We start from the raw sequence: 25,543 nt of genomic DNA, 5'->3' as shown, positions 1-25,543 counted from the left end.
CCCCGTGACAGAGGGAGAGGAAAAAGGCTGCAGAAATCAGCCAGTTCCCAGGAACAGAAACCCTCTCCCGCCTCTGCCAAGCCCTCAGTATGACGCTGGGGCTTTACAAGCAGAATCAGGCACGGTGGGGGGCCCGTCTCAATGAATTTCAGCGCGCAGTGGGCTCACTCGCAAGTAGACCCCTGGATCCTTCAGGTGATATCTCAGGGGTACAAATTAGAATTCGAGACGTCTCCCCCTCGCCGTTTCCTAAAGTCGGCTTTACCGATGTCTCCTTCTGACAGGGAGACAGTTTTGGAAGCCATTCACAAGCTGTATTCCCAGCAGGTGATAATCAAGGTACCCCTCCTGCAACAGGGTACGGGGTATTATTCCACACTGTTGTGGTACCGAAGCCGGACGGCTCGGTGAGACCGATTCTAAATCTAAAATCTTTGAACACTTACATACAGAGGTTCAAATTCAAGATTGAGTCACTCAGAGCAGTGATTGCGAACCTGGAAGAAGGGGACTACATGATGTCTCGGGACATCAAGGATGCTTACCTTCATGTCAAAATGTACCCTTCTCACCAAGGGTACCTCAGGTTTATGGTACAGAACTGTCACTATCAGTTCAGACGCTGCCGTATGGATGGTCCACGGCACCCCGGGTCTTTACCAAGGTAATGGCCGAAATGATGATATTCCTTCGAAGGAAGGGAATTTTAGTTATCCCTTACTTGGACGATTCCCTAATAAGGGTAAGATCCAGGGAACAGTTGGAGGTCGGTGTAGCACTATCTCAGGTAGTGTTGCGGCAGCACGATTGGATTCTCAATATTCCAAAATCGCAGCTGGTTCCGACGACTTGTCTTCTGTTCCTAGGGATGATCCTGGACACAGTCCAGAAAAAGGTGTTTCTCCCGGAGGAGAAAGCCAGGGAGTTATCCGAGCTAGTCAGGAACCTCCTAAAACCGAGCCAAGTCTCAGTACACAAGGGTTCTGGGTAAAATGGTGGCTTCCTACGAAGCAATCCCATTCGGCAGATTCCACGCAAGAACTTTCCAGTGGGACCTGCTGGACAAATGGTCCGGGTCGCATCTTCAGATGCATCAGCGGATAACCCTGTCACCAAGGACAAGGGTGTCCCTCCTGTGGTGGTTGCAGAGTGCTCATCTTCTAGAGGGCCGCAGATTCGGCATTCAGGACTGGGTCCTGATGACCACGGATGCCAGCCTGCAAGGCTGGGGAGCAGCCACACAGGGAAGGAATATCCAGGGCTTATGGTCAAGCCTGGAGACATCACTTCACATAAATATCCTGAAGCTAAGGGCCATTTACAATGCTCTAAGCAAGACCTCTGCTTCAAGGTCAGCCGGTGTTGATCCAGTTGGACAACATCACGGCAGTCACCCACGTAAACAGACAGGGTGGCACAAGAAGCAGGAGGGCAATGGCAGAAGCTGCAAGGATTCTTCGCTGGGCGGAAAATCATGTGATAGCACTGTCAGCAGTATTCATTCCGGGAGTGGACAACTGGGAAGCAGACTTCCTCAGCACGACCTCCACCCGGGAGAGTGGAGACTTCACCCAGAAGTCTTCCACATGATTATAAACCGTTGGGAAAAACTCGACAGGTATTGCGCCAGGTCAAGGGACCCTCAGGCAATAGCTGTAGACGCTCTGGTAACACCGTGGGTGTACCAGTCAGTGTATGTGTTCCCTCCTCTGCCTCTCATACCCAAGGTACTGAGATTGATAAGATGGAGAGGAGTAAGCACTATATTCGTGGCTCCGGATTGGCCAAGAAGGACTTGGTAACCGGAACTTCAAGAGATGCTCACGGAGGATCCGTGGCCTCTACCTCTAAGAAGGGACCTGCTCCAGCAAGGACCCTGTCTGTTCCAAGACTTACCGCGGCTGCGTTTGACGGCATGGCGGTTGAACGCCGGATCCTGAAGGAAAAAAGGCATTCCGGATGAAGTCATCCCTATCCTGATCAAAGCCAGGAAGGATGTAACCGCAAAACATTATCACCGCATTTGGCGAAAATATGTTGCGTGGTGCGAGGCCAGTAAGGCCCGACGGAGGAAATTCAACTGGGTCGATTCCTACATTTCCTGCAAACAGGAGTGTCTATGGGCCTGAAATTGGGGTCCATTAAGGTTAAAATTTTGGCCCTGTCAATTTTCTTCCAAAAAGAACTAGCTTCAGTCCCTGAAGTTCAGACGTTTGTAAAAGGGTTACTGCATATACAGCCTCCTTTTGTGCCTTCAGTGGCACTTTGGGATCTCAATGTAGTTTTTGGGTTCCAAAAGTCACATTGGTTTGAACCACTTAAATCTGTGGAGTTAAAATATCTCACATGGAAAGTGGTCATGCTGTTGGCCCTGGCCTGGGCCAGGCGCGTGTCAGAATTGGCGGTTTTATCCTGTAAAAGCCCTTATCTGATTTTCCATTCGGACAGGGCGGAATTGAGGACTCGTCCTCAGTTTCTCTCTAAGGTGGTTTCAGCGTTTCACCTGAACCAACCTATTGTGGTGCCTGTGGCTACTAGGGACTTGGAGGACTCCAAGTTGCTAGACGTTGTCAGGGCCCTGAAAATATATGTTTCCAGGACGGCTGGAGTCAGGAAAACTGACTCGCTGTTTATCCTGTATGCACCCAACAAGCTGGGTGCTCCTGCTTCTAAGCAGACTATTGCTCGTTGGATTTGTAGTACAATTCAGCTTGCACATTCTGTGGCAGGCCTGCCACAGCCAAAAATCTGTAAATGCCCACTCCACAAGGAAGGTGGGCTCATCTTGGGCGGCTGCCCGAGGGGTCTCGGCTTTACAACTTTGCCGAGCAGCTACTTGGTCAGGAGCAAATACGTTTGTAAAATTCTACAAAATTGATACCCTGGCTGAGGAGGACCTGGAGTTCTCTCATTTGGTGCTGCAGAGTCATCCGCACTCTCCCGCCCGTTTGGGAGCTTTGGTATAATCCCCATGGTCCTTACGGTGTCCCCAGCATCCACTTAGGACGTTAGAGAAAATAAGAATTTACTTACCGATAATTCTATTTCTCGTAGTCCGTAGTGGATGCTGGGCGCCCATCCCAAGTGCGGATTGTCTGCAATACTGGTACATAGTTATTGTTACCAAAAAATCGGGTTATTGCTGTAGTGAGCCATCTTTTCTAGAGGCTCCTCTGTTATCATACTGTTAACTGGGTTCAGATCACAAGTTGTACAGTGTGATTGGTGTGGCTGGTTTGAGTCTTACCCGGGATTCAAAATCCTTCCTTATTGTGTACGCTCGTCCGGGCACAGTATCCTAACTGAGGCTTGGAGGAGGGTCATAGGGGGAGGAGCCAGTGCACACCAGATAGTCCTAAAGCTTTCTTTAGATGTGCCCAGTCTCCTGCGGAGCCGCTATTCCCCATGGTCCTTACGGAGTCCCCAGCATCCACTACGGACTATGAGAAATAGAATTATCGGTAAGTAAATTCTTATTTTTACCTGGCAGCATATCTCATATAAGCTGCACTGAATTGTTTTGTAATTGCTATATTACATTTTATAATACTGTACACTCAATTTTTTATTCATTAAATATTTACAAACATCCGGCATGCTCAGTACACATTTAGTGGCACAGGGTATTTGGTTGATCTTTACATGCATATGGCATGCTTTGTGCACATTTACAGACATGTGACATGGTTAGTACACAGACATATGACATGCTTGGTACACAATTACAGACACATAGAATGCATGGTACACAGTCACAGACATATGACATGCTCGGTACACAGTTACAGACACATGACATGCTTGGTACATAGTTACAGACATATGACATGGTTAGTACACGGACATATTAAATGATTGGTACACAGTTACAGACCATATGACATGGTTAGTACACAGTTACCGACATATGACATCGTTGTTACACAGTTACAGACACAGGACATGCATAGTACACAGTTACAGACACATGACATGCTTGGTACACCGTTACAGACACATGACATGCTTGGTACACCGTTACAGACACATGACATGCATAGTACACCGTTACAGACACATGACATGCATAGTACACAGAAATATGACATTCATGGTACACAGAAATATGACATTCATGGTACACAGTTACAGACATATACCATGCTTGATACACAGTTACAGACATATACCATGCTTGATACACAGTTACAGACACATGACATGCTTAGTACACAGTTACAGACACATGACATGCTTGGTTCACAGTTAGACATATGACACAAGTAGGGCATGATTTAGAGATGGGCGCAGCTGCGTTCGCTCTTCCTTCTGTTGCCGGAGTCGTGGCTGCGAGTATATGCATATACTAGGTACAGCCCCTCCCCTGGTGTACAAGTGTGTGTCTGACTGTGCAAGGACCGAGACGTACGCCCACTTTCTATGTTCCCTGCATGCTGTAATACCATTGGTGATTCATTAGACACCACCATCACTTACACTAGCCCTATGGCAGGTGCAGTTTCACTGTCTGACGCTGGTCTCCAGTGGTTATTGCTGTGCGTCTAGGAATGCAGCCACTATTACTGACACATCCACAACACTCCCAAAGTACGCCCTTGAGGCAGACTTATTTTGCATTCACTTTTAGCCACCTCCCAGTCACCACCCAGGTATGCCCCATTTCTAATACCGTCTGTCCTGATCTTAACAGCGTCTATGAGCGTACATTCTGAGTAACGCAGGTGCCGTAGGAGTTTTTAGAAATGTTTAGGTATGTGCAGTAGCTAAAAACAGCTCAGATATGTGAGCATTGCCATTGCGTGTGGATTGAGTGCAACACAGAGACATTAGGGGTATTTGGTAGAGATTTACAGACCTATGGTGGTAAACTGCAAGAGCTACAGACTTGGTGCAGGTAAGTCACCAGGGGGCAGAGAGCTCCTCTTGTGCCTAGATAGCTGTGTTCCAGCTTTCATAAATACCCTCCATAACTTGATACATGTTACAGACGTAACATAGTAACATAGTTTCTGAGGTTGGAAAAAGACAATTTGTCCATCGAGTTCAACTTGTTAGTGATCTCCTATACTGTAATATTTTAGAACTAATATTAACTGTGGTGAATGTTTAGCCGTTATGTCCATTCGTCTTTTATTTATTATTTTTTAAATTTTTACATTTTTATTTTTTACTTTAGTCCATGATTTACCTCTCATAAGCCTGTATATCGTTATCGGTTAGGAATTTATCTAGCCTATTCTTAAAAGTAACTATAAAGTCTGCCATTACTATAGTCTCAGGCAGGGAATTCCAAATACGTGTTGTCCTTACTGTGAAGAAACCTTTCCGTCTCAGGGTGCGAAATCTACTCTCCTCTATCCTAAGCGGGTGTCCGCGTGTCCTTTGTGTTGATCTTACCAAAAACAAGTCCCCCGCTAGCTCTGTGTATTGTCCCCTTATATATTTGTAAATGTTAGTCGTGTCCCCTCTTAATCTCCTTTTTTCCAGTGTAAACATACCCAGCCTAACAAGCCTTTCCTCTTATTCTAGCGCCTCCAACCCCTTAATCAATTTGGGTGCCTGTCTCTGTACCTTTTCTAGTTCCAGGATATCCTTTTTATAGTATGGGGCCTATAATTGTGCACAGTATTCGAGATGTGGCCTCACTAGTGATTTATATAATGGGAGTTTAACACTCTCATCCCTTGCATCAATTCCCCGTTTTATGCATGCTAATGCCTTGTTTGCTTTTTTTGCTGCATTCCTACTACTGCTAAGTTTATCTATGTGAACAGCTAGATCTTTTCCCAATACAGAATCCCCTATTTCTCTAACGTCCTAGAGGATGCTGGGGACTCCGTAAGGACCATGGGGAATAGACGGGCTCTGCAGGAGAAAGGGCACTTTAAGAAAGCTTTGGATTCTGGGTGTGCACTGGCTCCTCCCTCTATGTCCCTCCTCCAGACCTCAGTTTTACACTGTGCCCAGAGGATGAAGGGCGCACTACAGGGAGCTCTCTTGAGTTCTTTGCTACAGAAAGCATTTTTGTTTGGATTTTTACTTTTTTCACAGGGAGCACTGCTGGCAACAGGCTCCCTGCATCGAGGGACTGAGGAGAGAGCGGCAGACCTACTTAACTGATAGGATCTGCTTCCTCGGCTACTGGACACCATTAGCTTCAGAGGGGGTGAACACAGGTTCGTCCTGGGCGTCCACCCCCGGAGCCACGCCGTCGTTCTCCTCACAGAGCCAGAAGAACAGAAGCAAGAAGACGTCTCAGGCGGCAGAAGCCTTCAGCTTCACAGAGGTAACGCACAGCACTGCAGCTGTGCGTCATTGCTCCACATCACCTCACACACTCCGGTCACTGTATGGGTGCAGGGCGCAGGGGGGGCGCCCTGGGCAGCAATAATAACACCTCTTAGATGGCAAATAGGTATATACATGTACAGCTAAGCACTGTACATGTATATAATTGAGCCCCCGCCATTTTACACGATTTTGAGCGGGACAGAAGTCAGGCGCCGAGGGGGCGGGGCTTCTCCCTCAGCACTCACCAGCGCCATTTCTCTCTCCACAGAACGCTGAGAGGAAGCTCCCCGGACTCTCCCCTGCTTACACACGGTGAAGGGAGTTTAAAAAGAGAGGGGGGGGCACATAATTGGCGGATAAAGTATAATACAGCGCTGCTGGGGAAAAGCATTCTGTGTTGGTCTCCAGATTGTTGCGCTGGGGTGTGTGCTGGCATACTCTCTCTCTGTCTCTCCAAAGGGCTTTTCAGGGGATACTGTCTTCAGAAAAAGTTTCCCTGGGTGTGTGCAGTGTGTCGGTACGTGTGTGTCGACATGTTTGATGAGGAAGGCTCGCTTAATGTGGAGGGGGAGTGCTTGAATGTCAGGTCGCCGTCGGCAACGCCGACACCGGACTGGGTGGATATGCTGAATGTCTTGAATGTAAATCTCCTGCATAAAAGATTAGACAAAGCTGAAGCTAGGGATCAGTCAGGTAGCCAGTCCGTGCCTGTCCCTGTGGTGCCAGGACCTTCAGGGTCTCAAAAGCGCCCTATATCCCAGGTCGCTGACACAGATACTGACTCTAGTGTCGACTATGAGGATGCAAAATTACAGCCGAAGGTGGCAAAAGGTACTAGGTACATGATTATTGCCATAAAAGAGGTTTTGCATATCACGGAGGAACCCCCTGTCCCTGACACGAGGGTTCACATGTATAAAGGGAAAAAGCCTGAGGTCACGTTTCCGTCCTCATTTGAGCTAAGCGAATTATGCGAAAAGGCTTGGGAATCTCCGGATAGAAGACTCCATGTTCCCAAAAGGATTCTCATGGCGTATCCTTTTCCACAGAAGGATCGGATACGATGGGAATCTGCGCCTAAAGTAGACAAGGCGCTGACACGCTTATCCAAGAAGGTGGCACTGCCTTCTCCGGATACTGCTTCCCTCAAGGATCCTGCTGATCGCAAGCAGGAAATTACCATGAAGCACATTTACACACATTCAGGAACTATAGTTAGGGCGGCCATGGCGTCGGCCTGGGTTTGTAGTGCTGTCGTGGCATGGGCAGACTCCTTATCTACGGAGATGGACACCTTAGATAGGGATACCATTCTAATGACCATGGAGCATATCAGAGATGCTGCCTTGTATATGAGGGATGCTTAGAGAGACATTTGTTTACTAAGCTCTAGAATAAACGCTATGTCTATTTCTGCTAGGCGGCTCTTGTGGACCCGACAGTGGACGGGAGACGCCGACTCAAAGCGGCATATGGAGTCATTGCCTTACAAGGGGGAGGAGTTGTTTGGAGAAGGCCTCTCGGACCTAGTCTCTACTGCTACGGCCGGTAAATCAAATTTTTTACCTTATGTTCCCCAGCAGCATTCTAAGAAGGTACCACATTATCACATGCAGTCCTTTCGTTCCAATAAAAACAAGAAGGTGCGAGGATCGTCCTTCGTTACCAGAGGTAAAGGCAAGGGAAAAAAGCTGCACTCAGCTAGTTCCCAGGAGCAGAAGTCCTCCCCTACTTCCGCAAAGTCCACAGCATGACGCTGGGGCTTTCCGGGGGGGGGGGGGGGGGGGGGGTCAGATCAAGTGGGGGCACGTCTTCGTCTTTTCAGCCACGTCTGGGTTCAATCACAGGTGGATCCCTGGGCAATAGAGATTGTTTCCCAGGGATACAGACTGGAATTCGAAGACATGCCCCCTCGCCGGTTTTTCAAATCGGCTCTGCCGGCTTCCCCGTCAGAGAGGGAGCTAGTGTTAGCGGCAATTCACAAATTGTACATTCAACAGGTGATAATCAAGGTTCCTCATCTCCAGCAAGGAGAGGGTTAATATTCATCCCTGTTTGTGGTACCGAAACCGGACGGTTCGGTCAGACCCATTCTAAATCTAAAATCCCTGAACCTGTACTTGAAGAGGTTCAAGTTCAAAATGGAATCGCTTAGAATGGTCATCGCCAGCCTGGAGGGGGAGGGGATTGGATGGTGTCCCTGGACATAAAGGATGCGTACCTTCATGTTCCGATTTTCCCCCCTCACCAGGCGTTTTTGAGATTTGCAGTACAGGATTGTCACTACCAATTTCAGACGTTGCCGTTTGGTCTTTCCACGGCCCCGAGAATTTTCACCAAGGTAATGGCGGAAATGATGGTGCTCCTGCGCAAGCAGGGAGTCACAATTATCCCGTACTTGGACGATCTCCTTATAAAGGCGAGATCTCGGTAGAAGTTGCTGGACAGCGTGTCTTTGTCAGTGAAGACGTTGCAGATGCACGGCTGGATTCTCAATTTACCGAAATCCCAGCTAGTACCTGCAACGCGTCTGACCTTTTTGGGCCTGATTCTAGACACAGACCAAAAAAGAGTTTTTCTTCCGGTGGAGAAGGCTCAGGAGCTCATAGCCCTGGTCAGGAACCTTTTAAAGCCAAAAAAGGTTTCGGTGCATCATTGCACAAAGGTTCTGGGGAAGATGGTGGCTTCATACGAGGCCATCCCCTTTGGCAGGTTCCATGCGAGGACTTTCCAATGGGCCCTATTGGACAAATGGGCCGGGTCCCATCTACAGTTGCAGAAACTGATCACCCTGTCTCCCAGGGCCAGGGTATCTCTCCTGTGGTGGCTGCACAGTGCTCACCTCCTAGAGGGTCGCAGGTTCGGCATTCAGGACTGGATCCTGGTGACCACAGACGCGAGCCTCCGAGGTTGGGGGGCTGACGCACTGGGAAGAAATTTCCAAGGTCTCTGGTCAAGCCTAGAGACTTGTCTCCACATCAATGTCCTGGAGTTAAGGGCCATTTACAATGCCCTACGCCAGGAGGAGGAGTGGCTTCAGAACAAACCGGTTCTGATTCAGTCGGACAATATCACGGCAGTGGCTCATGTAAACCGCCAAGGCGGCACAAGGAGCAGAGTGGCCATGGCAGATGCGACCAGGATTCTGCGCTGGGCGGAAGGCCATGTAAGCGCATTAGCAGTGTTCATCCCGGGGGTGGACAACTGGGAGGCGGACTTCCTCAGCAGGCACGACCTGCATCCGGGAGAGTGGGGACTTCATCAAGAAGTCTTCACACAGATCGTGGATCGGTGGGGACTGCCTCAAATAGACATGATGGCGTCCCGTCTCAACAAAAAGCTAAAGAGGTATTGCGCCAGGTCGAGAGACCCTCAGGCGGTAGCGGTAGACGCTCTGGTGACACCATGGGTGTTCAGATCGGTCTATGTGTTCCCTTCTCTGCCTCTCATACCCAAGGTGTTGAGATTAATAAGACTAAGAAGGGTCAGAACAATTCTCATTGTTCCAGATTGGCCAAGGAGGACTTGGTATCCGGATCTGCAAGAGTTGCTCACAGAAGATCCGTGGCCTCTTCCTCTAAGGAAGGACCTGCTGCAGCAGGGGCCCTGTCTGTTCCAAGACTTACCGCGGCTGCGTTTGACGGCATGGCGGTTGAGCGCCGGATCCTAGCTGAAAAAGGGATTCCGGAGGAGGTCATTCCTACCCTGATCAAGGCTAGGAAGGATGTGACATCGAAACATTATCACCGTATATGGCGGAAATATGTTTCTTGGTGTGAGGCCAGAGCTGCTCCTACGGAGGAGTTCCATTTGGACCGTCTGCTTCACTTCCTTCAAACGGGAGTGAATTTGGGCCTAAAATTAGGGTCCATAAAGGTCCAAATTTTGGCCTTATCCATTTTCTTTCAAAAAGAATTGGCTTCTCTTCCTGAAGTACAGACTTTTGTGAAGGGAGTGCTGCATATTCAGCCTCTCTTTGTACCTCCGGTGGCGCCTTGGGATCTTAACGTGGTATTAAGTTTCCTCAAGTCACCTTGGTTTGAACCACTCAAAACAGTGGAGTTGAAATACCTCACTTGGAATGTGGTCATGTTGTTGGCCTTAGCTTCTGCAAGGCGTGTTTCGGAATTAGCGGCTTTATCATATAAAAGCCCATACCTGATTTTTCACGTGGATAGGGCAGAGTTGAGGACTCGTCCTCAATTTCTGCCCAAGGTGGTCTCATCTTTTCATATGAACCAACCTATTGTCGTGCCTGTGGCTACACGGGACTTGGAGGACTCCGAGTCCCTGGATGTGGTCAGGGCTTTGAAGATTTACGTGACCAGAACAGCTAGGATCAGGAAGACTGAAACTCTGTTTGTTCTGTATGGGGCCAACAAGGTTGGCGCTCCTGCTTCAAAGCAGACAATTGCTCGCTGGATCTGTAACACGATTCAGCAGGCGCATTCTACGGCAGGATTGCCATTGCCTAAATCGGTTAAGGCCCATTCCACTAGGAAGGTGGGCTCTTCTTGGGCGGCTGCCCGAGGGGTCTCGGCACTACAACTGTGCCGAGCTGCTAGTTGGTCGGGGTCAAACACCTTTGCAAAGTTCTATAAGTTTGATACCCTGGCTGAGGAGGACCTCCTGTTTGCTCAATTGGTGCTGCAGAGTCATCCGCACTCTCTCGCCCGTTTGGGAGCTTTGGTATAATCCCCATGGTCCTTACGGAGTCCCCAGCATCCTCTAGGACGTTAGAGAAAATAGGATTTTACTTACCGGTAAATCTATTTCTCGTAGTCCGTAGAGGATGCTGGGCGCCCGTCCCAAGTGCGAACTTCTTCTGCAAGACTTGTATATAGTTATTGCTTACATAAGGGTTATGTTATAGTTGGTCGGTCTTGAACCGAGGCTATGTTACTTGTTCATACTGTTAACTGGGTAGTTTATCACAAGTTATACGGTGTGATTGGTGTGGCTGGTATGAATCTCGCCCTTAGGTTACATAAATCCTTTCCTCGTACTGTTCATATCCTCTGGGCACAGTTTCTCTAACTGAGGTCTGCAGGAGGGACATAGAGGGAGGAGCCAGTGCACACCCTGAATCCAAAGCTTTCTTAAAGTGCCCTATCTCCTGCGGAGCCCGTCTATTCCCCATGGTCCTTACGGAGTCCCCAGCATCCTCTACGGACTACGAGAAATAGATTTACCGGTAAGTAAAATCCTATTTTTTTCCCCATTTAGTGTGTAAGTAGTATGTTTGTTCTTGCTACTGAAGTGCATTACCTTACATTTGGCTATATAGAACCTCATTCTCCATTTTGCTGCCCATGCTTCCAGTTTAAATAAGTTGTTCTGAAGAGACTGAGCATCCCCTTGCGAATTTATAACCTTACACAGTTTGGTATCGTCTGCAAAAATTGCCAACATGCTCTCTAGACCTACCTCTAGATCATTTATGAAGATGTTGAACAGTAGTGGTCCAAGTATAGATCCTTGTGGCACACCACTTAGTAATTCAGTCCATTTTGAAAAAGTTCCATTTACCATCACTCGCTGCTCCCATTTATCTAACCAATTTCTAACCCAAGTGCATATTGTGCTCCCTAGCCCAAGTTCTCTTAATTTATAGGTAAGTCTCGTGTGAGGTACTGTATCGACAGCTTTAGCAAAGTCTAAAAAGATTACATCCCCCTCTTTACCCTGATCTAGGTTCGCACTAACTGTTTCATAAAAGCCTATTAAGTTAGTTTGAAATGATCTATCCTTCACAAATCCATGTTGGTTCCTATTAATAACCTTATTGGCTTCAAGGAACTTCTGTATACTATCCCTTAAAATACCCTCCAGTACTTTCCCCACTATAGATGTAAGACTTTCCGGTCTATAATTACCCGGTTTAGATTTACTTTCCTTTTTAAATATCGGCACTACTTCTGCTATACACCAGTCTTTGATAACCATGCCTTATGTAAGTGAGTCAATGAAAATCAAATTTAGGGGTCTTGCTGATTTGGAGTGTAGCTCCATGAGAACCCTTGGGTGGATTCCGTCGGGACCAGGTGATTTATTAATATTAATATTTTTTAATCGGTCACAGACTACTTCCTCACCTAACCACTTAATTGACGATTCCCCCCCCCCCCCCAAAAAAAAAAAAACACTCAGAAATTGTCTGTGTTTTTTTACGAGTGAATTAGGTGAAGAACATGAATTTAACCTTATCCAAAACGATTTTAACTTAAAAGAATCTTTTTCAAAAAAAGTTTTTTCCCCCCGAAACATCGATCAGGAACATTGCGACCATCAGAACATCGGTAACATCGCGTCCATCACGACTTTAGTTTTTAGAGCCCTGACAGCTGCCAGGTACACAGGGGGGTCTGGAAAAGGCTTGGGGGGAGGGTTGTTTTACACTTACCAGCGGCTGCTATTGTCTGCAGCAGCTGGGGGTGGGGGATCCGGCCGTGCTGACCGATCAGCAATGATCGGCAGCACGGCAACACTGGGGGCTGGGTGCTGGAAGGCAGAGGGACCTTCTGGTCCCTCTGACAGCAGCAGCGGAGGGAAGTTTTTCTTCCCTGCCACTGCTAACACAGTTTATCTGACTGGTCGCATCCTGTGTGACCAGGTCAGATAAAGCACTTGCAGGCATGGTCGCATCTGATGCTTAATTTTCCCACTATGTCAATGTCGTCTTTGATTAGGACGCCCAACTTGTCTTTTTAAAGGACCTATACTCTCCTCCTTTAATCTTTTGCTATTGATTTATTTAAAAAAACTTTTTGCGGTTTGATTTACTTTCTTTTGCTATTAGCTTTTCCGTTTCTATTTTAGACGCTCTGATTTATTTTTTGCTTATTTTGTTACAGTCCTTATAGTACTAGAATGACTCCCCCTTTCCGTCCGATTTATATTTTTTGAAAGCTCGCCTCTTTTTGGCTATTAGTTCCTTAATCTTTTTGTTAGGCCACGTTGGTTTGGAATAAATACTCCATTGTTTGCTGACCATGGAAATGCAGAGGTTAACGTGAGCCGGAGCGGGGCGGAACTGCATTCCGCTATTACCATTTGGAGACTGAACGCAGTTCCGCCTCCACCGGCTCACCTAACCTAGGGAAATGCCGGGCGCCCGCTGAGACAGTGTTACCAGCGGGTGCCAATTTTTTTTCCCTAAGCAGCAGCCGGAGCTCACTCCTGAGCTCTTGCTTCCGACCCAGGCAGTGTCATGATGTCTTTCCCATAGCTGCGAGGAGCGGGCGCCAGATGGAGGCTGCGGTCCGGAAGTGGGAGCGGGGCTGGTGAGTGTTGTGTTTTTCTCGTACGTCCTAGAGGATGCTGGGGATGCTTCAAGAACCATGGGGTATAGACGGGATCCGCAGGAGACATGGGCACACTATAAGACTTTGGGTGTGAACTGGCTCCTCCCTCTATGCCCCTCCCCCAGACTCCAGTTAGATTCTGTGCCCAGTGAGACTGGATGCACACTGAGGAGCTCTCCAGAGTTTCTCAGAAAAAAGACTTAGTTAGGTTTATTATTTTACAGGGAGACCTGCTGGCAACAGGCTCCCTGCATCGTGGGACTGAGGGGAGAGAAGCAGACCTACTTCTCTTAGTTCAAAGGCTCTGCTTCTTAGGCTACTGGACACCATTAGCTCCAGAGGGTTCGATCACTTGGTGCGCCTAGCTGCTTGTTCCCGGAGCCGCGCCGTCACCCCCCTCACAGAGCCAGAAGACAGAAGCCGGGTGAGTATAGGAAGATCAGAAGACTTCAGTGACGGCAGAAGACGCGTTTGAGGTACCGCGCAGCGGTCGCGCTGCGCGCCATGCTCCCACATATGTACGGCACTGCAGGGTGCAGGGCGCAGGGGGGGTGCCCTGGGCAGCATAGGACCCTCAAATAGCACTGGCAGAAGTGAAAACAGTGCCTAGGCACTAGTTACGGGACCCCCGCCAGTATAAATATGAAATTTAAGCGGGACTGAAGCGCGCCGGTGAGGGGTCGTGGTTTAGCCCTTACAGCTCTGACCAGCGCCATTTTCTCTTCACAGAAGCTGCAGAGACGCTGGCCCTGACCTCCACACTGCTGTACAAGTAACAGGGTGCAAAACGGGGGGGGGGGGGGGAGGGGAACAAGTGATTCGGTGCTAATTATTTATATATAAAGTGCTAACAGGTCTGGGCAGTCTTTCTACTCTCTTCAGTACCGGGATAGGCGCTGGGTTGTGAGCTGGCAGAACTCCCTCTGTGTCTCTCTTACAGGCTTTGTTGTGGGTCTGTCTTCTATAGCCCCAGTGTGGTTGTGGGTGTCGATACACGTGTGTCGACATGTCTGAGGCTGAGTGCTCTTCCCAGGAGGAGGCTGGAGTGGGGACAGGAAATACTGTGAGAGTGACCGTGTCGGCACCGCTGACGGATGATTGGGTAAATATGTTGAGTGTTTTAAATGCAAATGTGACTCGGTTGACTAAGAGATTTGATAGATCTGAGTCTAAAAACCAGACATGGAGAAAATCCATGGAGGATGCTTTGTCACAAGCTCAGACCCCTTCTGGGTCACAGAAACGTGCATTTACCCAGATAGCTGATACAGATACCGACACGGACTCTGATTCCAGTGTCGACTATAGTGATGCCAGATTAAATCCAAAACTGGCTAAGAGCATTCAGTACATGATTGTGGCAATAAAAGAAGTGTTGCATATAACTGAGGACCCTGCTGTCCCTGATACAAGGGTCTGTATGTATAAAGGAAAGAAACCTGAGGTAACGTTTCCTCCCTCTCATGAACTGAACGCGCTTTTTGAAAAGGCTTGGGAAAATCCTGACAAGAAGATACAGGTTCTCAAAAGAATTCCAGTGGCATATCCGTTTCCGTTTGGGGACAGGGAAAAGTGGGAGTCAACCCCCACGGTAGACAAAGCTTTATCGCGTCTATCCAAAAAGGATCGTAAGCAGGAAAATACACTAAAATCCATTTATGTCACTACGGGTTCGCTACTCAGGCCTGCCGTTGCTTCGGCATGGGTGAGTAGCGCTATTGAAAAGTGGGCAGATAACTTGTCATCTGAGATAGATATCCTAGACAGGGATAGCGTGCTTTTGACTCTGGGTCATATCAGGGACGCTGCAGCATATTTAAAAGAAGCTGTAAGGGATATTGGCCTTTTAGGATCAAGGGCCAGTGCCATGGCAGTCTCAGCAAGGATAGCATTGTGGATTCATCAATAGAATGCTGATGCTGTCTCTAAGAAGGCGATGGAGTCGTTACCGTTTAACGGTAGTATCCTATTTGGTGACAGCCTCACTGACCTGGTGTCTACGGCTACTGCGGGTAAGTCGTCATTTTTACCTTATGTTCCTGCACAACAGAAGAAAACGCCTCACTTTCAGATGCAGTCCTTTCGGCCCAATAAATTCAAAAAAGGACGAGGGTCCTCCTTCCGTGCTGCGAGAGGAAGAGGAAGGGGAAAAAGGTCACAGGCTGTGGCAAGTTCCCAAGAGCAGAAGTCCTCTCCGGCTTCTACCAAATCCACCGCATGACGCTGGGGCTCCTCTGTGGGAGTCCGCACCGGTGGGGGCTCGTCTCAAACTCTTCAGTCAGGTCTGGGTGCACTCGGACCTGGATCCTTGGATAGTAGAAATAGTAACCCAAGGATACAGATTAGAGTTTCAAGACGTGCCCCCTCACCAATTTTTCAAATCGGCCTTGCCAGCTTCTCTTACAGAAAGAGAGGTAGTATGCGCTGCGATACTAAAGTTGTGTCAAAATCAGGTAATTGTCACGGTACCCCCGTCACAACAGGGGGAAGGCTTTTATTCGAGCCTGTTTGTGGTCCCGAAGCCGGATGGCTCAGTCAGACCGATTCTGAACCTAAAATCCCTCAATTTCTTTCTAAAAAAATTCAAATTCAAGATGGAATCTCTCCGAGCAGTTATCTCCAGTCTGGAGGAGGGGGATTTTATGGTGTCGGTCGACATAAAGGATGCCTACTTACACGTCCCCGTATATCCTCCACATCAGGCTTACCTGAGGTTTGCTGTTCAGGATTGTCATTACCAATTTCAGACGTTGCCGTTTGGTCTGTCCACGGCTCCGAGGATTTTCACCAAGGTGATGGCGGAAATTATAGTTCTCCTGCACAAGCTGGGAATTACAGTTATCCCGTAATTGGACGATCTCCTCATAAAGGTGAGATCCAAGGAGCAATTGCTGAAAAATGTTGCCCTTTCACTGACGATTCTGCAACAACATGGTTGGCTCCTAAATTTGCCAAAATCACAGTTGGATCCGACGACACGGCTGTCGTTCCTGAGTATGATTCTGGATACAAAGTTACAGAGAGTTTTTCTTCCAGTGGAAAAGGCTCCGGAAATACAGAACATGGTGAAACAGATTCTGAATCCAGCAAAGGTGTCAGTTCTTCAATGCACTCGGTTGCTGGGGAAGATGGTGGCGGCTTACGAGGCCATTCCGTATGGCAGGTTCCATGCCAGGGTGTTTCAGTGGGACCTGTTGGACAAGTGGTCCGGGTCTCACCTGGACATGCACCGGAAAATAATTCTGTCTTCCAGGACCAGAATCTCCCTTCTGTGGTGGCTGCACAGTTCTCACCTTCTGGAGGGACGCAGGTTCGGGATTCAGGATTGGATCCTGGTGACCACAGATGCAAGCCTCCGAGGCTGGGGAGCAGTCACACAGGGAAGAAATTTTCAGGGAAAGTGGTCAAGCCAGGAAACTTGTCTGCACATAAACATTCTGGAATTAAGGGCCATTTACAACGGCATTCTGCAAGCAGAACATCTTCTCCGAGGTCTGCCTGTCTTGATTCAGTCAGACAACGTAATAGCAGTGGCGTACATAAACCGCCAGGGCGGAACAAGGAGCAGAGCGGCGATGGCCGAGGCCACGAAGATTCTTCGCTGGGCGGAAAGACATGCCAGTGCTCTGTCATCGGTCTTCATTCCGGAGTGGACAACTGGGAAGCAGACTTCCTCAGCAGGCATGATCTCCATCCAGGAGAGTGTTGTCTTCATCAAGAGGTCTTCGCAGAAGGGACAAGTCGTTGGGGAATTCCTCAAGTAGACATGATAGCGTCCCGCCTCAACAAGAAACTTCAGAGATATTGTTCCAGGTCAAGGGACCCTCAAGCGATAACGGTGGACTCCCTAGTGGCACCGTGGGTGTTTCCGTCGGTATATGTTTTCCCGCCACTTCCACTCATACCAAAGGTGATAAAGATTATAAGAAGAACAAGGGTTCAGGCGATACTCGTTCCGGATTGGCCAAGAAGGGCCTGGTATCCAGATCTTCAGGAGTTGCTCATAGAAGATCCCTGGCCTCTTCCTCTTCGGGAGGACCTGTTGCAACAGGGGCCGTGTGAGTATCAAGACTTACTGCGGCTGCGTTTGACGGCGTGGCGGTTGAACGCCAAATCCTAGCCCGAAAGGGTATTCCAAGTGAAGTCATTCCCACACTTCTACAGGCTAGAAAAGAAGTAACGGCAAAGCATTACCACCGTATTTGGAGGAAATATGTGTCTTGGTGTGAATCCAAGAAGGCTCCTACGGAAGAATTTCAGCTGGGGCGTTTGCTCCATTTTTTGCAAGCAGGTGTGGATGCGGGCCTAAAGTTAGGCTCGATTAAAGTACAGATTTCGGCCTTGTCGATCTTTTTCAGAAAGAATTGGCCTCCCTTCCAGAAGTTCAGACCTTCGTGAAAGACGTGCTACATATTCAACCTCCATTTGTGCCTCCTGTGGCATCGTGGGATCTTAATGTGGTATTGCAGTTCTTGCAATCGCATTGGTTTGAACCTTTGCATAAGGTTGAGTTAAAATTCCTTACTTGGAAATTAGTTATGTTGTTGACCTTGGCATCCGCAAGGCGGGTGTCTGAGTTGGCGGCTTTGTCTCACAAAAGCCCCTATTTAATCTTCCATGCTGATAGAGCGGAGTTGAGAACTCGTCTGCAATTTCTGCCAAAAGTTGTTTCATCATTTCACGTGAACCAGCCTATTGTGGTGCCAGTGGCTGATGACGCCTTGGCGGAATCGAAGTCTCTCGATGTGATCAGAGCTTTGAAGATCTATGTCGCCAGAACGGCTCAGATTAGGAAAACAGAGGCTCTGTTTGTCCTATGGGCTCCCAACAAGATTGGGGCTCCTACTTCTAAGCAGACTATTGCGCGCTTGATCTGTAATACGATTCAGCAGGCTCATTCTACGGCAGGATTGCCGTTACCGAAATCGGTGAAAGCTCATTCTACCAGAACGGTGGGCTCATCCTGGGCGGCTGCCCGAGGGGTCTCGGCGTTACAACTTTGCCGAGCTGCTACTTGGTCGGAATCTAACACCTTTGCGAAGTTTTACAAGTTTGATACCCTGGTTGAGGAGGACCTCTTGTTTGGTCAATCGGTGCTGCAGAGTGATCCGCACTCTCCCGCCCGTTCTAGAGCTTTGGTATAAACCCCATGGTTCTTGAAGCATCCCCAGCATCCTCTAGGACGTATGAGAAAATAGGATTTCAATACCTACCGGTAAATCCTTTTCTCTTAGTCCGTGGAGCAGGGGTGGGGAACCTCCGGCCCGCGGGCCGTATACGGCCCGCGAAGCCGTTTGGTCCGGCCCACCAGGTTGTGTCAGTGAGACACGCTGCCGCTCAGTCGGGCGGCAGCGTGTCTCAGCTATCAGAGCAGGGAGACGGAGGAGAGCGCGGCTGTAGAATGGGACCAGCGGCGTGTAGTACTTCAAACCAGCCGCCGGTCCGTGAGCCAATCAGAGCTCGCGGACCGGCAGCCAATCAGGAGCCGCGGCTGCCGGTCCGCGAGCTCTGATTGGCTCTCGAACCGGCGGCTGATTTGAAGTACTACACGCCGCCGCTTTCACCCGACAGCCTCGCTCTCCTCCGTCGCGTCCACGGTTAAGCAGCACGGAGGGGAGAGGGGAGGGCATTTGTATACCTGGCACTGTGGGGGCTGTATACCTGGCACTGTGGGGGGTATTTGTATACCTGGCACTGTGGGGGCTGTATACCTGGCACTGTGGGGGGTATTTGTATACCTGGCACTGTGGGGGGTATTTGTATACCTGGCACTGTGGGGGGCATTTGTATACCTGGCACTGTGGGAAAATCTGTGTACCTGGCACTGTGGGGGCTGTATACCTGGCACTGTGGGGGGTATTTGTATACCTGGCACTGTGGGGGGCATTTGTATACCTGGCACTGTGGGGGAATCTGTATACCTGGCACTGTGGGGGAATCTGTATACCTGGCACTGTGGGGGCTGTATACCTGGCACTGTGGGGGGTATTTGTATACCTGGCACTGTGGAAGGTATTTGTATACCTGGCACTGTGAGGGGCATTTGTATACCTGGCACTGTGAGGGGCATTTGTATACCTGGCACTGTGGGGGGTATTTGTATACCTGGCACTGTGAGGGGCATTTGTATACCTGGCACTGTGGGGGCATCTGTATACCTGGCACTGTGGGGGCATCTGTATACCTGGCACTGTGGGGGCATCTGTATACCTGGCACTGTGGGGGCATCTGTATACCTGGCACTGTGGGGGCATCTGTATACCTGGCACTGTGGGGGACATTTGTATACCTGGCACTGTGAGGGGCATTTGTATACCTGGCACTGTGAGGGGCATTTGTATACCTGGCACTGTGAGGGCATCTGTATACCTGGCACTGTGGGGGCATCTGTATACCTGGCACTGTGAGGGGCAATTGTATACCTGGCACTGTGGGGGCAATTGTGGATCTGGCACCGCACTATTGGGGGCATATGTGTATCACGTCCCATTTTAACTGGCCACACCCATTTTTTTGGCGCGTGCGCGCCTCAGGCGCGCACACACACAGTAACTCTAAGGGGCAGACCTACTGGGGGGCAGGGTCATTTTTTAAGTTGAAAATTTTTGTATAGCCCCCGAAGGATTTTATAAATATCCAAATGGCCCTCTGTAGAAAAAAGGTTCCCCACCCCTGCCGTAGAGGATGCTGGGCGCCCGTCCCAGTGCTGGCTGTATCTGCAGCTTGGTTATAGTTACGCTCATATTGCGTTGAGTTCAGTCAATCTGTGACTACTGTTGGTCATGCCGTTGCATGCGTTGTTGTTGAATGCCATGTTGTACGGCGTGTTTGAGGTGTGAGCTGGTTTGTATCTCGCATTAGTTTTAAAATAATTAAATAAATCCTTTTCCTCGAAATGTCCGTCTCCCTGGGCACAGTTCCTATAACTGGAGTCTGGGGGAGGGGTATAGAGGGAGGAGCCAATTCAGACCCATTCAAAGTCTTATAGTGTGTCCATGTTTCCTGCGGATCCCGTCTATACCCCATGGTTCTTGAAGCATCCCCAGCATCCTCTACGGACTAAGAGAAAAGGATTTACCGGTAGGTATTAAAATCCTATTTTTTTCTTTTATTTCTTTTGTGTGTGTAAGCACTAAGCAGCGCTACTAAAGGCGAAAACTGGGGGCATATCTACTGGGCAGCAAACAAACTGGGGGCACAGCTAATGGCATAGCTATGGGGGGCATAACTACGGGGTCATTACTACTGGGGGCATTACTAATGAGAGCACTGCGTAGGGGTCACTTAATAAGGGGCATCACTCCTGGGGACATAAGGGTCACTACTGCTGTGGGCATTATGTGTATTTGGGGTGCTACTACTGTGGGCTTTGTGTATAAGGGGCACTAATGTGTGCCATAACATGAATAACGGACACTACTATGTGGTGCAATGTGAATAAGATTGTACTACTGTGCGGTGTAAGTTGAATTGGGCATTCTATTGGGTGACCAAGACACTTTCTTTTCATTGCCACGCCCCCTTTTTTGCGGTGCGCGCAATCCCTTTATTTCACAAGCGTGTGTGTGTGTGTGTGTGTGTGTGTGTGTGTGTGGGGGGGGGGGGTGAGTTCCACCACCTCTCTAGGACCACTTTAAGCACTGTGGGAATGAACTTTCAAGTATAATTAACTAACTAACGTACAGTGGTATATATTTAATTTGTAAGAACCCATTAATATCCAGAGAACTAATGAATACTATATTAGAGTGAACTTTAGCTTATAAAGTACACTTCCGTCGCAGTGCCTGGCATTATGCCATGGTGTCCAAGCGGTGCCAGGAGATGAATCACAGCATTTGTGGAAGTTGTTTGATGATGGTAAACTTCACATTGAGGTACACTTGCATCCTTATTGTGTGAGTGTGTCCGTCTAATGTGTGCTCTTACAGACAAGGTTTCCTTACACCATGACTCAAGCTGTATATGTCCGTTTCATACTGTATATTTATCTTTGTTATCTGCATATAGTTTTCTTTCCCTGCTATAGATATGTCTGTTATCTTTGCCTCTTTTATATAAGAAATACGTGCCAAAAGGATTATTAATGAATGAGTAGTCTATACAATACTTCTCATGGTTTACTATCCATGTTAGTTGCATTAGATAATTGTATTTTATTACAGTTCATATCACACTTGGTATACTTGAGGTACATTTTTCAAGATATAAACTATAAAGCTAAAATACAGTGTTCACTGTCAACATGACTTTCCAGTGCCACTCTAATAAAAAGTGCGGTGTTATTCTCTACTTTATTTTAGACAGCTTCAACTTCTCCCACTTATTTAGGGTAGTACCCCGAGGGTATTGGATGTAGGTAACAGAATCAGTTATTACATTCACTTCAGTTACTGTAACATCTCTGTCCCTGTGTATGAATCCACCAATCCACAGAGTGCCTTTCTGAAAAACAAGCCTGCCCAGCTGTTGTACACTGTTGGTGTATTCAATGCATGTCGGATCCTCTCCGACAGTGCAGAATTCAATTAGCGGGCAATTCCGACAGATTTTCCCCCTTTCCGACAATGCTGATCCAGCTTTTTTTGAAGTCGGATCAGCATTGTCGAAAACGGGCCAAAAAACTGTCGGAATTGGCCGCTTATTCGACAAAACGCGTGGATCCGTGGCTAATCCGCCGATCCACGTGGAACTGCCGACAAGTCAGAAAAACGTCCGTTCCATTGAATAGGTTGAATCCTGATTAGACAAAAAAAAGTCGGAAACTGCCGTCTTTCCGACTTGATGGCTGTTCCGACTTCAATTGAATACAGAGACGTGAAACCTAGCACATTGCCTCAGTCCATGGGCACAGCTATTGACGTAGCAGTTCCTGTGGGGCATGAGAGTGCAAAGGGCCCATTGGTGCCCCTCAGCTGCCAGGCGCGTGTCTGTTCAACCAGTGCAGCTTCAAGGCCCTTCCCAACATCTGCATTGTCTGTGGTCAGCAGGGTGCTTAATGTGCTGGGGCTTCAAAATATACTGCTGCCAAGAGGGAGGGGGAACTATTGCGCACAGGCAACATAAAGGTAAAAGAAGTTAAAATGCAGAAATCGAGTTTTGTATCTTTATATTAATCTTCTACTTTGAACATTTTAGGAAAACCCATGTCTCCTGCTGCTTCATGAGGCCAGCCGTCCTGCACCAGCTTTGCTTTTCAGTTGCCAGACAGGAGTCGGCAGGACAAACTTAGCCATGATTCTGGGAACATTGGTTCTGTATCACCGCAAAGGAGCAACTGAAAAACAGACGTAAGTTCCACAAAATGTTCTAGAGCTGTTCATGGTGTGACAACAGTAGTTCTGCTGAGAGTGGATGAGCAGCTTACAGTGTGTAAAATCACAAGTAGAGTGTAGTTGAAATGGGTGTGACCACTTGGTGTTCTCTAGTAGACTAGTACTTTTTCATGTTATTGCAATAAAGAGTATTTATCAGCTTAAGCGGGCTTCAGTGTCAAGATACACTGCCCGCTAAGGAAGGGAGAAGAGGATTGACTCCGCCACTATCTAGAACGTATGAAATACTAGCTGCTCGGTTCAGTCACCATCTAAATAGTATCACAGCCACGGCTAAAATTCTGTGCAATGTTTTGGAGGATGGTGGGTGTGAGCATTACTGACCAATGGGAAATTGCAGTTATTGGGGCCTCTCATAGGTTCTTAAACTCAACAACCCCCCCATTTGCAGTAGTTTTAAAGTGGTTAGCAAAACGGTTTGCATCTTTAGGTGGTAAAGCTTTTATTTCTGTTGTATAATACAATCAATACTACATTACTCTGTGTCCCATTTTATGCATCCTGAAACTTGTCCCGTCACTTACAGCTGCTACCCTAACCCGAATATATGACATAATTGTACGTGTTTAATAGTGATTTTACTGGCTTGCACCAGTTCTTGTTTTTGAGAGGAAGCTCAGTGAGAATATCTCATACAGTGGTCAATGTTGTGAGCAGGGAGAGTCCTCTGGGGGGGTAATAACTATGCATTACACTAAGGCCATGAGCTTTGCTTCGAAGTAAAGATGTTTTACAGTATTGGTCAGCAAACGCTTTGTCAAACTTTGATGTCCTGTTTTCAGTAGTATAAATCTAATTACAAACAAAGGAGTAAACCTGTGGACAGGCTGCCAGAGCCGCGTACTGCAATCATGGTTTACTTCAATAATATTTCAAGATATACCCATTCCGGGCACGTTTACACGTGTGTTAGGAAAACGGACCCAAAGGCATAGAAACCCTCTGATGCATTTTTCAGGCATTACCAGCTCTACTAATGCATTGTGCTCTTACCAATACAATCTATTTTACCGGTACAGCACATTTATGCCGCATTGCCAAGTTGGTAAAATTATAGAATGCTTTAGTGGAAATAGTGCCAATGAATCTGTGCTATTATTAATGTGCATGTCATTTGTTTATTAACACGTGGATGGTTGTGAATGAGCCTTTAGGGTTTGTATGCATTTGGGGGGTTATTCAAAGATGGACGCAGATCTTTCTTCCCGCAGCAAGATCTGTGTCCATCTACTCTCATGCTGGGGGCTGCCCAGCACAGGGCACGGCCGCCCAGCATGTGTGTGGCGCCACCCCGCTATGCGTCTACAATTTAATTGCGTATGCATCCATTTAAGATCAATCCCTGGCTGCACTGGCAGGCGGTCTGGCACCATTTTTTTTTTCTCGGAGTGGCTGCGTGTGCCCCCCCCAACGGCCACAACTGTCAATCACCTTGCGGACACATCTTTCCAGGATGTGCCCACGAGGTGAAGGGTCGTATGTTTTGCTGAAACTGTGCTCATTGCTTCTTGTGAGGCAGTCAGAATAGGGATTATTGATCCCTATGATAAATGCGGTGGCGTTGCACTTAGACATTTTGCAACGCTCTTGATCCATCAAGTGTTCTGAAATGCATCACTGTGTACCAACATCTTATTAACTATGAGGCTCAATGATCCCTACCTTAAATAGCATTGGCTATGTGATGAAACCAAAAAGTATATCACAGTAGGTGCATAGCCTATTCTTTCCCTAATTACTGCTAGCTTGTTTCTCATTCTTCGCAATCACATCCAAAATGAATTTTCCACATTCATCTTTGAGCCCGAAAAGAATGTAAATCAGATTTATTTACATAGTATGGCTTACAGACAGGAGCTGGTTACTATGGAAATCTGTCTTGCAACGTTTGGTAGATGTGTAATTTGGCAAGTGAAATCACTTGGTTCCTTCTAATCATTTCTTAGTAATCAATGTGGCTTAACTAATTAGTCTGACTATATAGTCACTGAAACATATTTATGCTCTGTATGCCAACCTTTTGTGACCAAATTCTTTCAGTTACTTTTGTTACACAGTAATATACTACAGAGGTGAACCTATTTGCTTTTTCAAGCCCCGTTTTACAACTTATTTACAAAGGTTATATAACATCACCTGTCATTATGATTCCTAGAAAACTTCTACATGTATGGTGGACGGGTGTGGGTTGATAGATAGACCGTGTCTAGTTAGACAGTCAATAGATAGACACCATATGTTAGACAGACGTTAGGTCGACAGGGTCAAAAGGTCGAGATGAAAAAGGTTGACACAAAAAGGTAGACACCATGTTTTTTTGCATGTTTGTGATTTGTGTGGATAGTTTTATCATCTGGGACCCCCAATTGTAGAAAGGCATACCCTCGCGGGGCTCGCCACGCTTCGGGCTCGCTGCGCTCGCCACAAGGTTTATGACCGACTCTATGTCGACATGGATAGTAAAGGTATGACATAGTCCAACAACATGTAAACTAAAAAAAACAACAACATTTGTCTATCTTTTTTTCTCTTACGTCCTAGAGGATGCTGGGGACTCCAAAAGGACCATGGGGTATAGACGGGATCCGCAGGAGACATGGGCACACTATAAGA

At 47.8% G+C, this 25,543-nt stretch overlaps 1 protein-coding gene across 4 annotated transcripts in view; it reads left to right on the top strand.

Annotated features, from left to right (window-relative positions):
- Positions 1-25,543, top strand: part of PALD1 (phosphatase domain containing paladin 1) — a 492,251-nt gene that overhangs the window by 249,544 nt on the left and 217,164 nt on the right. For all 4 annotated transcript variants that reach the window (XM_063961440.1, XM_063961441.1, XM_063961442.1 and 1 more), the window contains one exon: positions 22,734-22,885. In XM_063961440.1, coding sequence (XP_063817510.1) covers positions 22,734-22,885 — 152 coding nt within the window. The remainder of the gene's footprint in view (positions 1-22,733; positions 22,886-25,543) is intronic.

The sequence above is a fragment of the Pseudophryne corroboree genome, chromosome 3 (genome assembly GCF_028390025.1).
Source record: "Pseudophryne corroboree isolate aPseCor3 chromosome 3, aPseCor3.hap2, whole genome shotgun sequence".
Taxonomy (NCBI): Eukaryota; Metazoa; Chordata; class Amphibia; order Anura; family Myobatrachidae; genus Pseudophryne; species Pseudophryne corroboree.
The sequence above is the reverse complement of the archived record's forward strand: the minus strand, read 5'-3'. Positions and strand labels throughout refer to the sequence as shown.